Below are 14610 nucleotides of genomic sequence, written 5' to 3'. Positions count from 1 at the left end.
CTGCTCATCCAGTACTGGATGTGGGATAAGCAGTTTGATCATTTAGTAACAGTGGAGGAATGGAGAGGGATGGTGGTGAGGTAGAGCTGGGTGTTTACAGTGTACATGTGAAAACTAACACGGTGCTTTTGGATGATGTCACCGAGTGGCAGCATGTAGATGAGAAATAGGAGGGGCCAAGGATAGATCCTTGGGGGACACCAAGTTCAAGGATTTTGGAGAGGAAAGGGAGGTTGGAGATGGGGGCGGTAGTTTGAAAAGATGGTCAGGTCAAGAATTTATTTTTAGGATGGGTGATGACGATAGATTTGATGATGAGAGGGACATTACCAGAAGAGAGAGAAACATTAACAATATCAGCTAACATGGGGAAGTTGGATAATCAGCAGTTTAGTGAGAATAAGGTCAAGGGAGCAGAAGGAGGGCCTCATGGACAAGATGAGCACTGAGAGGACATGAGGGGAGATGGGAGAGAAACTGGAGAAAGATGCGAGTTCAGGGCTCAGACAAGAAGGAACCTTAGAGACAGTTTGTCCCGGTGGGTTAGTGGAAGGGAGGGAAGCAGCAGAGGCAGCTGATCGGATTGTCTCAATCTTAGTGACAAAGAAGCTCCATGAGCTCCTCACACTTGTTGTTGGAGGTGAGGATGGAGATGACAGGGGAGAAGCAGAGTATTGGAGATATTAAAAAGATTCAACACACCTTGTATTTCACACCAAGTTGATTTAATTGATTTGTATCAACAATATTAGCCTCTATAACAGGGCTGGAGTTTATTAACATCAGCAGAAACAGACCCCAATGAACATGGTTCTGTCCAGGATGTGATTAACTACAGTAACTGGATTTTGCTGTTACTTGTCAACTCGCTGGTGTCTCAGCAGCACAAATGACTGAGTGAATCCCTTTCCACACACAGACCAGCTGACTGGTCTCTCCCCAGTGTGAACTCGGTGGTGTTTCAGTGGGTAGGTTCAACTAATGAATCCCTTCCCACAGTCAGGTCAAGTGAGCAGCCCCTTCTCCAGTGTGAATTCGCTGGTGTCTCAGCAGGTTGGATGACTGAGTGAATCCCTTCCCACACACGGAACAGGTGAACGGCCTCTCCCCGGTGTGACTGCGCTGATGTACAATGAGGTCAGATGATCGCCTGAACCCAGTCTCACAGTGAGAGCACCTGAACGGTCTCTCATCAGTGTGAACACGTTGATGCAAGATCAGGTCCTGGTAACTTTTATAGCACTTCCCGCAGACTGAGCATGTAAACTGTCTCTGGTCTGAGTGAACCAGCTGATGTCTCAGTAGGTGGAATGACCTAGTGAATCCCTTCCTACACTCAGAGCAGGTGTACGGTCTCTCCCCAGTGTGATCTCGCTGGTGTGTCAGCAGGTTGGTTGAAGTAATGAATCCCATCCCACGCTCAGAGCAGGTGAACGATCTCTCCCCGGTGTGAACTCTCTGGTGTGTCAGCAGGTTGGTTGAACTAATAAATCCCTTCCCACACTCGGAGCAGGTGAACAGTCTCTCCCCAGTGTGAACTCGCTGGTGTGTCAGCAGAGTGGATGACTGAGTAAATCCCTTCCCACACTCAGGGCAGGTGAATGGCTTCTCCCCAGTGTGAGTGCGTCGATGAGTTTCCAGGTCAGACGGGTAATTGAATCCCTTCCCACAGTCCCCGCACTTACACGGTTTCTCCCGAGCGTGAGCAGCACTTTCTGCTTCCATGTTCAAAGGCTGATAGTATTCAGGTCCTGATGAATCGAATGACTCTCTCAGGTCTTGGTGTGAGTTTCCCGACAGCAAACCTTCCCCTTCTAATACCCTGTGAAATTGATTTAAAACAGAAAAAAGGGAGTGAGAGAGAACCCACAGAAACACAAAGGCAGGTTGTGAAATTGAGCTGAATGAATCTGGGAATTTGTGGGGCCAGCACGAGGAAAAAGTGACATGAAAACTGCTGGATTGTCATAAAAACCCAACTGGTTCACTAATGTCCTTCAGGGAAGGTACCTGCCACCCGGTCTGGGCCTACACAAGATTCGGGCTTCCAGGAGAGGAGGGAGAAAGAGCGAGAGGGAAGTGAGAGATGCAGGAGAACCCTGACAGAATCTCCCAAACCTTCAACCTCCACCCCCTAGAAGGACCAGGGTAGCAGGTGTATGCGAACATCATCACCTCCAAGTTCCCCTCCAAGTCACACACCGTCCTGACTTGTCTGACATCCAGTACTGGATGAGCAGAAAATTACTCCTTTAAATAATGGGAAGATTGAAGCCGTTGTCTTCAGTCGCCACTACAAACTCCACTCCCCAGACACTGACTCTGCACCTCTCACTGACAACTGTCTGAGGCTGAAACAGACTGTTCACAACCATAGTGAAATATTTCACCCCAAGATGAGCTTCCAACCACATATCCACATCTTCACCAAGACCGCCTATTTCCACCTCAGTAACATCGCCCGACTCCAGCCCAGTCTCATCTCATCTGCTGCTGAAACTCTCATCCATTCCTTTGTTACCTCTGGACTTAACCATCCTAACGCACTCCCGGCCGGCCTCCCACATTCAACCTCCCTGTAATCTTGAGGTGATCCAAAACTCTGCTGCCCATATGCTTACTTGCACCAAGTTTTGTTCACCCATCACTCCTGTGTTCACTGACCTACACAGGCTCAGACAAATCTGTTAGAATTCTTTGAGGAGGTAACGAGTAGGTTAGACAAAGGAGAGCCAATGGATATTATCTGCTTGGACTTCCAGAAGGCCTTTGACAAGGTGCCGCACAGGAGGCTGCTCAGTAAGATAAGAGCCCATGGTTTTAGAGGCAAGGTACTAGCATGGATAGAAGATTGGCTGTCTGGCAGGAGGCAGAGAGTGGGGATAAGGGGGTCCTTCTCAGGATGGTGGCTGGTGACTAGTAAAGTTCCACAGGGGTCAGTGTTGGGATCACAACTTTTCACTTTATACATTAATGATCTGGATGAAGGAACTGAGGGTATCCTGGCTAAGTTTGCAGATGATACAAAGATAGGTGGAGGGACAGGTAGTATTGAGGAAGTGGGGAGGCTGCAGAAGGATTTGGACAGGTTAGGAGAATGGGCAAAGAAGTGGCAGATGGAATACAACATGGGGTAGTGTGAGTTTATGCACTTTGGTAGGAAGAATAGAGGCATAGACTATTTTCTAAATGGGGAGAGAATTCAGAAATCAAGAGTGCAAAGGGACTTGGGAGTCCTAGTCCAGGATTCTCTTAAGGTTAACTTGCAGGTTGAGTCGGTAGTTAGGAAGGCAAATGCAATGTTGGCATTTATTTCGAGAGGACTAGAATATAAAAGCAGGGATGTGCTGCTGAGGCTTTATAAGGCTCTGGTCAGACCACATTTAGAATATTGTGAGCAATTTTGGGCCCCGTATCTCAGGAAGGATGTGCTGGCCCTGGAGAGGGTCCAGAGGAGGTTCCCGAGAACGATCCCAGGAATGAAAGGCTTAACATATGAGGAATGTTTGAGGACTCTGGGTCTATACTCGATGGAGTTTAGAAGGATGAGGGGGGATCTGATTGAAACTTACAGAATACTGAAAGGCCTGGATAGAGTGGAACATGGGGAAGATGTTCCCATTAGTAGGAGAGACTCGGACCCGAGGGCACAGCCTCAGAGTAAAGGGAAGACCTTTTAGAACAGAGATGAGGAGAAACTTCTTTAGCCAGAGAGTGGTGAATCTATGGAATTCATTGCCACAGAAGGCTGTGGAGGCCAGGTCATTGAGTGTACTTAAGACCGAGATAGATAGGTTCTTGATTGGTAAGGGGATCAAAGGTTATGAGGAGAATGGGGTTGAAAAACTTATCAGCCATGATTGAATGGCGGAGCAGACTCGATGGGCCGAATGGCCTAATTCCTGCTCCTATGTCTTATGGTCTTATGGCTCCGGGTTAAGGAGAACCTAAATTATAAAATTCTCATCCTTATTTTAAAGGCTGTGTTTGCTGCCGTTGTGCAAGCGCAGTTGTTCTGTTTTACTCTGTCTTCATAGGGTTAATCTCTCGTCCTCCTCAGACTCAAGTCACCACTGCAGACTCACCACGAGGAAACTGAGACTGTCCTGGTTACAGTGTCCATCAATCAACCAATTCAGAACTCAGTCAACAGCAGAGAGCTTTGATTGTACATTCCTAATCTCTAATGCTTTTTATAAACGCATACTGTTCTTTGAAATGCCTTGGAAAGTTTTATTACGTTAAAGGTGCCATATTAGCACAAATTGCTGTTGTTGATTTGGACAGATATCACTGTTCCTTCATTATCGCTGGGTGAATAACCTGTAACTCCTTACCCAACAGCATGTGGGAGTACCTTCACCACACGAACTGCAGCGGTTCAAGAAGGTCAAACATCATTTTCTCCACAGGCAACTGGGGATTGGCAATACTTGCTGGTCTTGTTAGTGAAAGGGCAGGGGAGTGGGACTAGCTGACTTGCTCTTGCAGAGAGCCAGCATGTGCACAATGGGATAAATGGCCTCCGTCTGTACTGTAATCATTCAATGATTCTATGACTTGATGAAAAAGGACCTACACTGGAGGCCAGGGACCAACTTCTGGTAACCAACACCCACCCTGATACAAACCAGCTCTTAATTGGTCCGTCTGTGTTTGTAGACTCGGTTCTGTGACCAACGCCTGCAATAAAATAATAGCAAAATACTGCAGCTGCTGGAAATCTGAAATAAAAAAAAAGAAAACGCTGGAAATACTCAGCAAATCAGGCAGGATCTGTGGAGAGAGAAACAGAGTTAATATTTCAGGGTGTGCAGAATGGATTACAGGGAATAAAAATGGTGCAGAATTTGATGGTCAATATAAGCTCAGAAGTGGAAGAGAAATGGACTATAGCGCAGGAAAAACAATTCCTGACTGTGAAAGATACTGTGGGAAGATAAAGCTGGTAAGACAGCAGCACATGGTCGGGGGATGGGCAGCAGTGGAAACCTTATTTGGACACAATCAGCAGAAGTAAAAGTTAAATGCTAAACACAGCTAAAATGCACCCAGTATTAGAGACAGAGAAAGTTAGACAATGACAGAGAGGTGATCAGGGATGGCAGAGGTGAAACAGAGCAAAAGATGGACATGGATTCAGATCCACAGGAAAGGAGCCACACTAGCCCCAGAGCGATGGAACCTCTAAAAGATAACAGAGCAGAGAACTAAAAGCTCCAAATTGTAGATGAATAGTCAAAAATACTCAACTCTGAAACAATTTCAGTTTTCGACTTTAAAATCTCCTGCAGCTGAAAAGATATCAGAAGCACTGGAGTCAGAGAAAAATCTCCCAGTGGAGGAAATACCCGGGGAGCAGGATGATGTCACCGTGTAATTGTCGATGTGTGATGATGTCACCGTGTAATTGTTGATGTGTGATGATGTCACGCACACAGACCCAGAACATTTGGGTTTGTACAAACCAGTGATCACCACACATTATGAAGGATGGGAGGGTCCTTGAGAGGGGGCAGAGGAGATTTACCAGAATGGGTCAAGGGATGAAGGATTTTAGTTGCAAGGTTAGGTTGGAGAAACTGGGATTGTTCTCCTTGGAGTAAAGTAGATTGAGGGGAGATTTAACAAAAGGTGTACAAAATTATGAAAGGTTTACATAAAGTAGTTAAAGAAAAGTTGTTCACAGTAGCAGATCATGAAAGGATTATGGGTCACAGATTTAAGATTTTGGGTAAGATGTACAGGAGGGATGTGAGAAAGAAATGTTTTCACAGTGAGTGGTAATGACCTGGATCTCAATGCTTACACTCAGAGGCCGATAGAATCCAGTTCCTGAATTTCTATTCTGGACTGACAGTGACAGGTTTGGGAAATGGTTTGTACAGAGCATTAAAAAAGGAGGATCCAGGTCCTGATGAATTGAGTGACTCTGTCAGATCTCACCCGTCTGTAAATGTTCCCCTTCTAACCCCCTGTAAAAGGAGTTTCCAAAATCCATCCCTGTCAGTCCAGGCTAGAATTGCACAACATTCTCTCCTCCTGCTACCGGGACCAGGAGGACCGCGCATGCGCACTGCTGCACTTTGCCCCCTATAAAGATGGCGGCCGTTACCCCGGGCCTGGCGAAGGGAGAAATCCAGGTTTTCCCGGCCCGTTCTCTGCAAACACAAGACCGGTACCTTGTTATTTGGGGTTTGCGGCCTGCACTGTGTCTTTATGAAACCTCCCTGTCCACTCGGCTGGCTTCATTCCTCCTCACACACCCACTCACTCTGTTAGTTTGCTCCATTCGACATTCTCTCACCCACACTGAGCAGCTTCAGTCACAGACCAGTATTGCGCATGATCATGAAATGGGCCGCACTGCACATGCTCCAAGCACACACCCTAATACGCATGTGTAGGAAGCTCCTGTTGTGAGGATAGGGCACATTCTGGCCCCTGTTAAAGGCTGGGTAACCATTGAGAGGTCGTTTTTTTAAATAGAAAATTATGTTTTGTGATCCGATGATGAACGCATCCTGGCTAAGTTTGCAGATGATACAAAGATAGGTGGAGGGACACGTAGTATTGAGGAAGCGGGGAGGCTGCAGAAGGATTTGGACAGGTTAAGAGAATGGGCAAAGAAGTGGCAGATGGAATACAATGTGGGGAAGTGTGAGGTCATGCACTTTGGTAGGAAGAATAGAGGCATAGACTATTTTCTAAATGGGGAGAGAATTCAGAAATCAAGAGTGCAAAGGGACTTGGGAGTCCTAGTCCAGGATTCTCTTAAGGTTAACTTGCAGGTTGAGTCGGTAGTTAGGAAGGCAAATGCAATGTTGGCACTTATTTCGAGAGGACTAGAATATAAAAGCAGGGATGTGCTGCTGAGGCTTTATAAGGCTCTGGTCAGACCACATTTAGAATATTGTGAGCAATTTTGGGCCCCGTATCTCAGGAAGGATGTGCTGGCCCTGGAGAGGGTCCAGAGGAGGTTCCCGAGAACGATCCCAGGAATGAAAGGCTTAACATATGAGGAATGTTTGAGGACTCTGGGTCTATACTCGATGGAGTTTAGAAGGATGAGGGGGGATCTGATTGAAACTTACAGAATACTGAAAGGCCTGGATAGAGTGGACATGGGGAAGATGTTCCCATTAGTAGGAGAGACTCGGACCCGAGGGCACAGCCTCAGAGTAAAGGGAAGACCTTTTAGAACAGAGATGAGGAGAAACTTCTTTAGCCAGAGAGTGGTGAATCTATGGAATTCATTGCCACAGAAGGCTGTGGAGGCCAGGTCATTGAGTGTATTTAAGACCGAGATAGATAGGTTCTTGATTGGTAAGGGGATCAAAGGTTACGGGGAGAAGGCAGGAGAATGGGGTTGAAAAACTTATGAATGGCAGAGCAGACTCGATGGGCCGAATGGCCTAATTTCTGCTCCTATGTCTTATGGTCTTAAGGCTCCGGGTTAAGGAGAACCCAAATTATAAAATTGTCATCCTTATTTTAAAGGCTGTTTGCTGCCATTGTCCAAGCGCAGTTGTTCTGTTTTACTCTGTCTTCATAGGGTTAATCTCTCGTCCTCCACAGACTCAAGCCACCACTGCAGACTCACCGCGAGGAAACTGAGACTGACCTGGTTACAGTGTCCATCAACCAGCCAATTGAGAACTCAGTCAACAGCAGAGAGCTTTGATTGTACATTTCTAATCACTAATGCTTTTTATAAATGCATACTGTTCTTTGAAATGCCTTGGAAAGTTTTATTACGTTAAAGGTGCTATATAAACACAAATTGCTGTTGTTGATTTGGACATATATCACTGTTCCTTCATTATCGCTGGGTGAATAACCTGTAACTCCTTACCTAACAGCATTGTGGGAGCACCTTCACCACACGGACTGCAGCGGTTCAAGAAGGTCAAACATCATCTTCTCCACAGGCAACTGGGGATTGGAAATATTTGCTGGTCGTGTTAGTGAAAGGGCAGGGGAGTGGGACTAGCTGACTTGCTCTTGCAGAGAACCTGCATGGGCACAATGAGCTGAATAGCCTCTGTCTGTATGGTAATCATTCAATGATTCTATGACTTGATGAGAAAGGACCTACACCGGAGGCCAGGGACCAACTTCTGTAACCAACACCCACCCTGATACAAACCGGCTCTAAATTGGTCCATCTGTGTTTCTAGACTCGGTTCTGTGAGCAACGCCTGCAATAAGATAATAGCAAAATACTGCAGCTGCTGGAAATCTGAAATAAAAAGAGAAAATGCTGGAAACACTCAGCAGATCAGGCAGTATCTATGGAGAGAGAAACAGAGTTAATATTTCAGGGTGTGCAGAATGGATTACAGGGAATAAAAATGATGCAGAATTTGATGGTCAATATAAGCTCAGAAGTGGATTATAGCACAGGAAAAACAATTCCTGACTGTGAAAGATACTGTGGGAAGATAAAGCTGGTAAGACAGCAGCGCATGGTCTGGGGATGGGCAGTGGAGGAAACCTTATTTGGACACAATCTGCAGAAGTAACAGTTAAATGCCAAACGTAGCTAAAGTGCACCCAGTATTAGAGACAGAGGAAGTTAGACAATGGCAGAGAGGTGATCAGGGAAGGCAGAGGTGAAACAGAGCAAAAGATGGACATGGATTCAGATCCACAGTAAAGGAGCCACACTAGCCCCAGAGCGATGGAACCACTAAAAGATAACAGAGCAGGGAACTAAAAGCTCCAAATCGTAGATGAATGGTCAAAAATGCTCAAACCTGAAACAATTTCAGTTTTCAACTTTAAAATCTCCTGCTGGAGCCTGCAGCTGGAAAGATATCAGAAGCACTGGAGTCAGAGAAAAATCCCCCAGTTGAGGAAATACCCGGGGAGTGGGGTGATGTCACCGTGTAATTGTCAATGTGTAATGATGTCACAGTGTAATTGTCGATGTGTGATGATGTCACAGTGTAATTGTCAATGTGTGATGATGTCACACACACGAACACGGAACATCTGGGTCTGTGCAAACCAGTGATCACCACACATTATGAAGGATGGGAGGGTCCTTGAGAGAGGGCAGATGAGATTTACCAGAATGGGTCGAGGGATGAGGGATTTTAGTTGCAAGGTTAGGTTGAAGAAACTGGGATTGTTCTCCTTGGAGCAAAGTAGATTGAGGGAAGTTTTAACAAAAGGTGCACAAAATTATGAAAGGTTTACATAAAGTAGTTAAAGAAAAGCTGTTCACAGTAGCAGATCATGAAAGGATTATGGGTCACAGATTTAAGATTTTGGGTAAGATGTACAGGAGGGATGTGAGAAAGAAATGTTTGCACAGCGAGTGGTAATGACCTGGAACTCAATGCTTACACTCAGAGGCCGATAGAATCCAGGTCCTGAATTTCTATCCTGGACTGAGTATGGCAGGTTTGGGAAACGGTTCATACAGAGCATTAAAAAAGGAGGATCCAGGTCCTGATGAATTGAGTGACTCTGTCAGATCTCAACCGTCTGTAAATGTTTCCCTTCTAACCCCCTGTAAAAGGAGTTTCCAAAATCCATCCCTGTCAGTCCAGGATAGAAATTCACAACATTCTCTCCTCCTGCTATCTGGCCCAGGATGATCGCGCATGCGCCCCGCTGCACATTGCCCCCTATAAAGATGGCGGCCGTTAGCCCGGGCCTGGCGAAGGGAGAATCCAGATTTTTTCGGCCCGTTCTCTGCAAACACAAGACCGGTACCTTGTTATTTGGGGTCTGCGGCCTGCACTGTGTCTTTATGAAGCCTCCCTGCCCACTCCGCTGGTTCCATTCCTCCTCACACACCCACTAACTCTGTTATAAAAACAAAAACAGAATTACCTGGAAAATCTCAGCAGGTCTGGCAGCATCGGTGGAGAAGAAATTAACTGATTTCTTCTCCACCGATGCTGCCAGACCTGCTGAGTTTTTCTTTTTTTTGCTTTTGTTTTTTCACTAACTCTGTTAGTTTGCTCCACTCGACATTCTCTCACCCGCTCTGAGCAGCTTCAGTCACAGACCAGCACTGCGCATGCTCATGAAACGGACCGCAATGCGCATGCTTCAAGCCCACACCCTAATACGCATGTGTAGGGAGCTCCTGTTGTGAGGATAGGGCACATTCTGGCCCCTGTTGAACGCTGGGTAACCAAGCTGCCATTAAGAGGTCGTTTTTTTGAATAGAAAATTATGTTTTGTCATCCGATGATGAACGAAGCCCAAGACCAAAATATAAAATTATTCAGTCAATTGGTATGACAAACAAACTGCATGGGTACTCTGCCATAATACTGTCCCGGGTGTAAATAACTGCAGTAAAACTACCTACATTTAGATGTGAACTCACTGGAGTCTCAGTCGGTGGTGTGAACAAGTATTTTTTCTTCCCATATACAGAACATTTAAACTCCGTCTTGTCAGTAGGAACATGACAATTCAGCCGGTGAACAATCCTTTCACAATGTCATTTTACCCCTAAGTTCCAGGACCATTGTGCGTGGATTTGGGAGGTAAGCATGATTTTGGAGACGGAAGACTGGTCGGAGATTGGATGCGAATTGCAAGGATGTCGGGGTCAAGGATGTACTCGTGGGAGGGAGGGAAGCAGGAGAGGCAGCTGATCTCAATTGTCTCAATATTCTCAAGATTGTCTCAATCTTAGTGACAAATAAGCTCCATGAGCTCTTCACACTTGATGGAGGTGTGGATGCAGGAGACAAGGGAGAGGGAGAGTACGAAACAAGGACTAACTTGTGTTAGAGATGTTTTTAAAAATTCAACATCCTCACAGAATGTTGATTTATTTGACCTTTATCCAGAATATTAACCTTATAACTGGGCTGGAGTTTATTAACATCAGCTGAAACAGACCCCAATGGGTATAGTTCATTCTTCTACATTATTAACAGCAAAATCCAATCACTGTAGTTCACTGTGAACTCGTTGATGTCTCGGCAGGTGGGATGACTGAATGTATATCTTCCCACACTCGGTGCAGGTGTACAGCATCTCCCCAGTATGAGAGCGCTTGTGCAGAGAGGTGAGATGATTGCCTGAATCCAGTCCTATAAAGAAGGCATCTGAACGGTCGCTCATCAGTATGAATACATTGCTGGCGGATCAGTTCCTGAGAACTTGTAAAGCACTTCCCACAGTCTTGAAATTTAAAAGCTCTCTTTGATGTGCAATCAGGTTGGATAAATTAATGAATCTCTTTCCACACAGCACAGATGAATGGCCTCTCCCCAGTGTGTCGGCAGGTGGGATAACGGAGTGAATCCCTTCTGACACTTTAAGCAGGTCAATGGCCTCTCCCCAGTGTGAACGCTCTGATGAGTTTCCAATTTCGATGGGTAAATGAATCCCTTCCCAATGTCAACATTTGCACAACTGCTTTCAGTTGTGACTGCATTTATGTTTTGACCAGGCCAGATGATTGGCTGAAACCTCATTCACATGCAGAACACTGTGAATGGTGCTTTCTTCTCCCATTTTCAAAATCACACAATTCTCTGCGGCCCAGAAACCACTCTGTCCAATAGAGACGCCCTCTGAAGAAGGGTCATACAGACTCAAAACTGCTGTCAGGCATCACAAGGGCCAAGGACATAAAAGTTCATTCACAAATGTTACAGGAACGGATAGGTTATAATCGCCAGGAAAGGCTAAACAGCCTGAAGCTCTTTTCTTTGGAAAAGAGAAGGCTGAGAGATGACCTGATAGAAATAGGATAAAGAATGGAGTTGGTAGCTCAGGAATGAAAACAATGGCTTCAATCTTCCCAAAATTTAATTGGAGAAAATTTCTGCACATCCACAAACAGTCTGATAATTTAACAAAAGTGGACAAGTCGAGAGAGGTGTTGCTGAGGTAGAGCTGGGCACTGTCAGTGTCTATGTGATAACTGACACTGTGTTTTCAGATGATGTTGCTGTGGGGAGAATTTTGCTGAGAAATAAATGGAGGCCAAGGCTGGATCCTCTGGGGACACCAGAGGTAACTGTGGGACTGGGAATGGAAGACATTGATTATGATTAGATAGAGAAGAATGGAACCAGGAGAGAGCAGCCCCACCCAGCTGGATGACAGTGGAGAGGTGTTGGAGCAGAATGGTGTGGTCAACCTTGTCAAAGCAGGTCGAGGAGGGATAGTTTCCCTTTGTCACTGTCACATAGGATGTCATTGGTGGCTTTGATCTGAGCTGTTTCAGTACAGTGGCAGGGGCAGAAACCTGTTGGGAGGGATTCAAGCAGGGAATTCTGGGAAAGATGGAGATGGTTTTGGGAGGTGTGCACACTTTTCAGGAGTTCAGAGAGGAACTGGGGGTTGAAGAGAGGTCAATACTTTGCAAGGACAGGAAAGTTAAGTAATTGTTTTTTGAGAAAAGGGTGATGATTTGAAGGAGAGAGGGACAGTACCAGAAGAGAGAGAACTGTGAATAATATCAGTGAACACGGGGAAGTTGGGTAATCAGCAGTTTAGAGGGAATACGGTCGATGGAGCAGGAGGTGTGTCTCATGGACAAGATGACCACTGAGAGGGCAGGAAGGGAGATGGGAGAGAAGCTAATGAAAGATGTGGGTTCACGGCTTGGACAAGGTGGAACATTAAAGAGACAGTTTGTCCCGTTGGGCTAGTGGAAGGGAGGGAAGCAGCAGAGGCAGCTGATCGGATTGTCTCAATCTTAGTGACAAAGAAGCTCCGTGAGCTCCTTACACTTGTTGTTAGAGGTGAGGATGGAGGAGGGAGGGGAGAGGAAGAGACCTTCCAGAGAAACTAACTTGTGTTAGAGATATTAACAAGACTCAATATGCTATATTTAACACAAATATATTTCATTTGTCCTTATCCAGAATATTAGCCCCAATAACTGGGCTAGAGTTTATTAACATCAGCAGAAACAGACTACAATGAACAAGGTTCAGTCCTGGATGTGATTAACAGCAATGTCCTGTTCGTTATTTGTGAACTCGCTGGTGTCTCATCAGTTGGGATGACCAGGTGCATCCCTTCCCACACTCGGAGCAGCTGAACGGCCTCTCCTCAGTGTGAATTCGCTGGTGCTTCAGCAGGTCAGAGGACACAGTGAATCCCTTCCCACATACAGGGCAGATGAACGGCCTCTCTCCAGTATGAATTCGCTGATGTCTCAGCAAGTGGGATGACTGTGTGAAGCCCTTCCCACAGTGGGAGCAGGTGAACTGTCTCTCCCCAGTGTGAATTCGCTGGTGTCTCAACAGATCGGATAAATGAACGAATCCCTTCCCACATTCGGAGCAAGTAAATGGTCTCTCCCCAGTGTGAACTTGCAGGTGTGTCAGCAGGTTGGATAACTGAGTGAATTGCTTCCCACAGTCGGAGTAGGTGAACAGCCTCTCTCCAGAGTGAACTCTCTGGTGTATCAGCAGGTTTGATGACCTTGTGAATCTCTTCCCACACTCGGAGCAGGTGAATGGTCTCTCCCCAGAGTGAACTCTCTGGTGTGTCAGCAGGTGGGATGACTGACTGAATCCCTTCCCACACTCAGAGCAGGTAAATGGTCTCCCCCAGTGTGAACTCGCTGGTGTGTCAGCAGGTTGGATAACTGAGTGAATGCCTTCCCACACTCGGAGCAGGTAAATGGCCTCTCCCCAGTGTGAACTCTCTGGTGTGTCAGCAGGTAGGATAACTGAATGAATCCCTTCCCACAGTCGGAGCAGGTGAATGGTCTCCCCCCAGTGTGAATTCGCTGGTGCCTCAGCAGGTTGGATGCCCGAGTGAATCCCTTTCCACACTCAGAGCAGGTGAACAGTCTCTCTTCAGTGTGAATGAGCTGGTGTCTCAGGAGGGTGGATGAATCAACAAATCCTTTCTCACATACAGAACAAGTGAAAGGCCTCTCCCCAGTGTGAGTGCGCTGGTGAGTATCCAGCCTGGATGGATAATTGAATCCTTTCCCACAGTCCCCACATTTCCATCGTTTCTCTCCAGTATGACTGTGCTTGTGTTTCGACAGGTCGGATAATCGGCTGAAACCTCGTTCACACACAGAACACGTGTACGGTTTCTCCCCACGGTGAAAAGCACTTTTATCTTTCATGCTTAAAATCCGATGAAATTCAGGTTTTGACTAATTGTGCGACACCGTCAGATTCTGATGAAATGGTGGGTTTCCCGATTGAAAATCCTGGGGAAATAGTTTAAATAGACAAAAGTGAATGAGAGAGAACCCACAATAACACAAAAACAGGTTGTGAAATTGAGGTGAATGAATCTGGTAATTTGTGGGGCCAGTACCAGGAAAAAGTGACCATGAAAACTGCTGGATTGTAATATAAACCCAACTGGTTCACTAATATCCTTCAGGGAAGGGAACCTGCCAACTGGTCAGGGACTATACAAAATACCAGCATCTACTGGGGGAAATAGAGAGGGAGATGGGAGAGGCAGGGGGTGAAGGAAAGGGATTTTATGCATCTACAATTCTACCAACATCTCCCAAACCCTCATCCTCCACCCACTAAAAGGACCAGGGTAGCAGGTGTATGTGAACACCATCACCTCCAAGTTCCCCTCCAAGTCACACATGGTCCTGACTTGTCTGACATCCAGCACTGGATGAACTGA

General features: G+C 46.1%; 1 protein-coding gene across 1 annotated transcript; it reads right to left on the bottom strand.

Annotated features, from left to right (window-relative positions):
- Nucleotides 1–999: 999 nt before the first annotated feature.
- On the bottom strand, nucleotides 1000–14083 carry LOC144698519 (uncharacterized). The gene is given in 3 exon segments (XM_078570456.1): nucleotides 1000–1734; nucleotides 12990–13549; nucleotides 13552–14083. Coding segments are annotated over 3 exon segments (1827 nt in total).
- Between the last annotated feature and the right edge of the window lie 527 nt (nucleotides 14084–14610).

This window comes from Cetorhinus maximus, chromosome 23 (assembly GCF_964194155.1).
Source record: "Cetorhinus maximus chromosome 23, sCetMax3.hap1.1, whole genome shotgun sequence".
NCBI lineage: Eukaryota > Metazoa > Chordata > Chondrichthyes > Lamniformes > Cetorhinidae > Cetorhinus > Cetorhinus maximus.
Note: the sequence above shows the minus strand (reverse complement) of the source record. Positions and strands in the feature narration are given on the sequence as shown.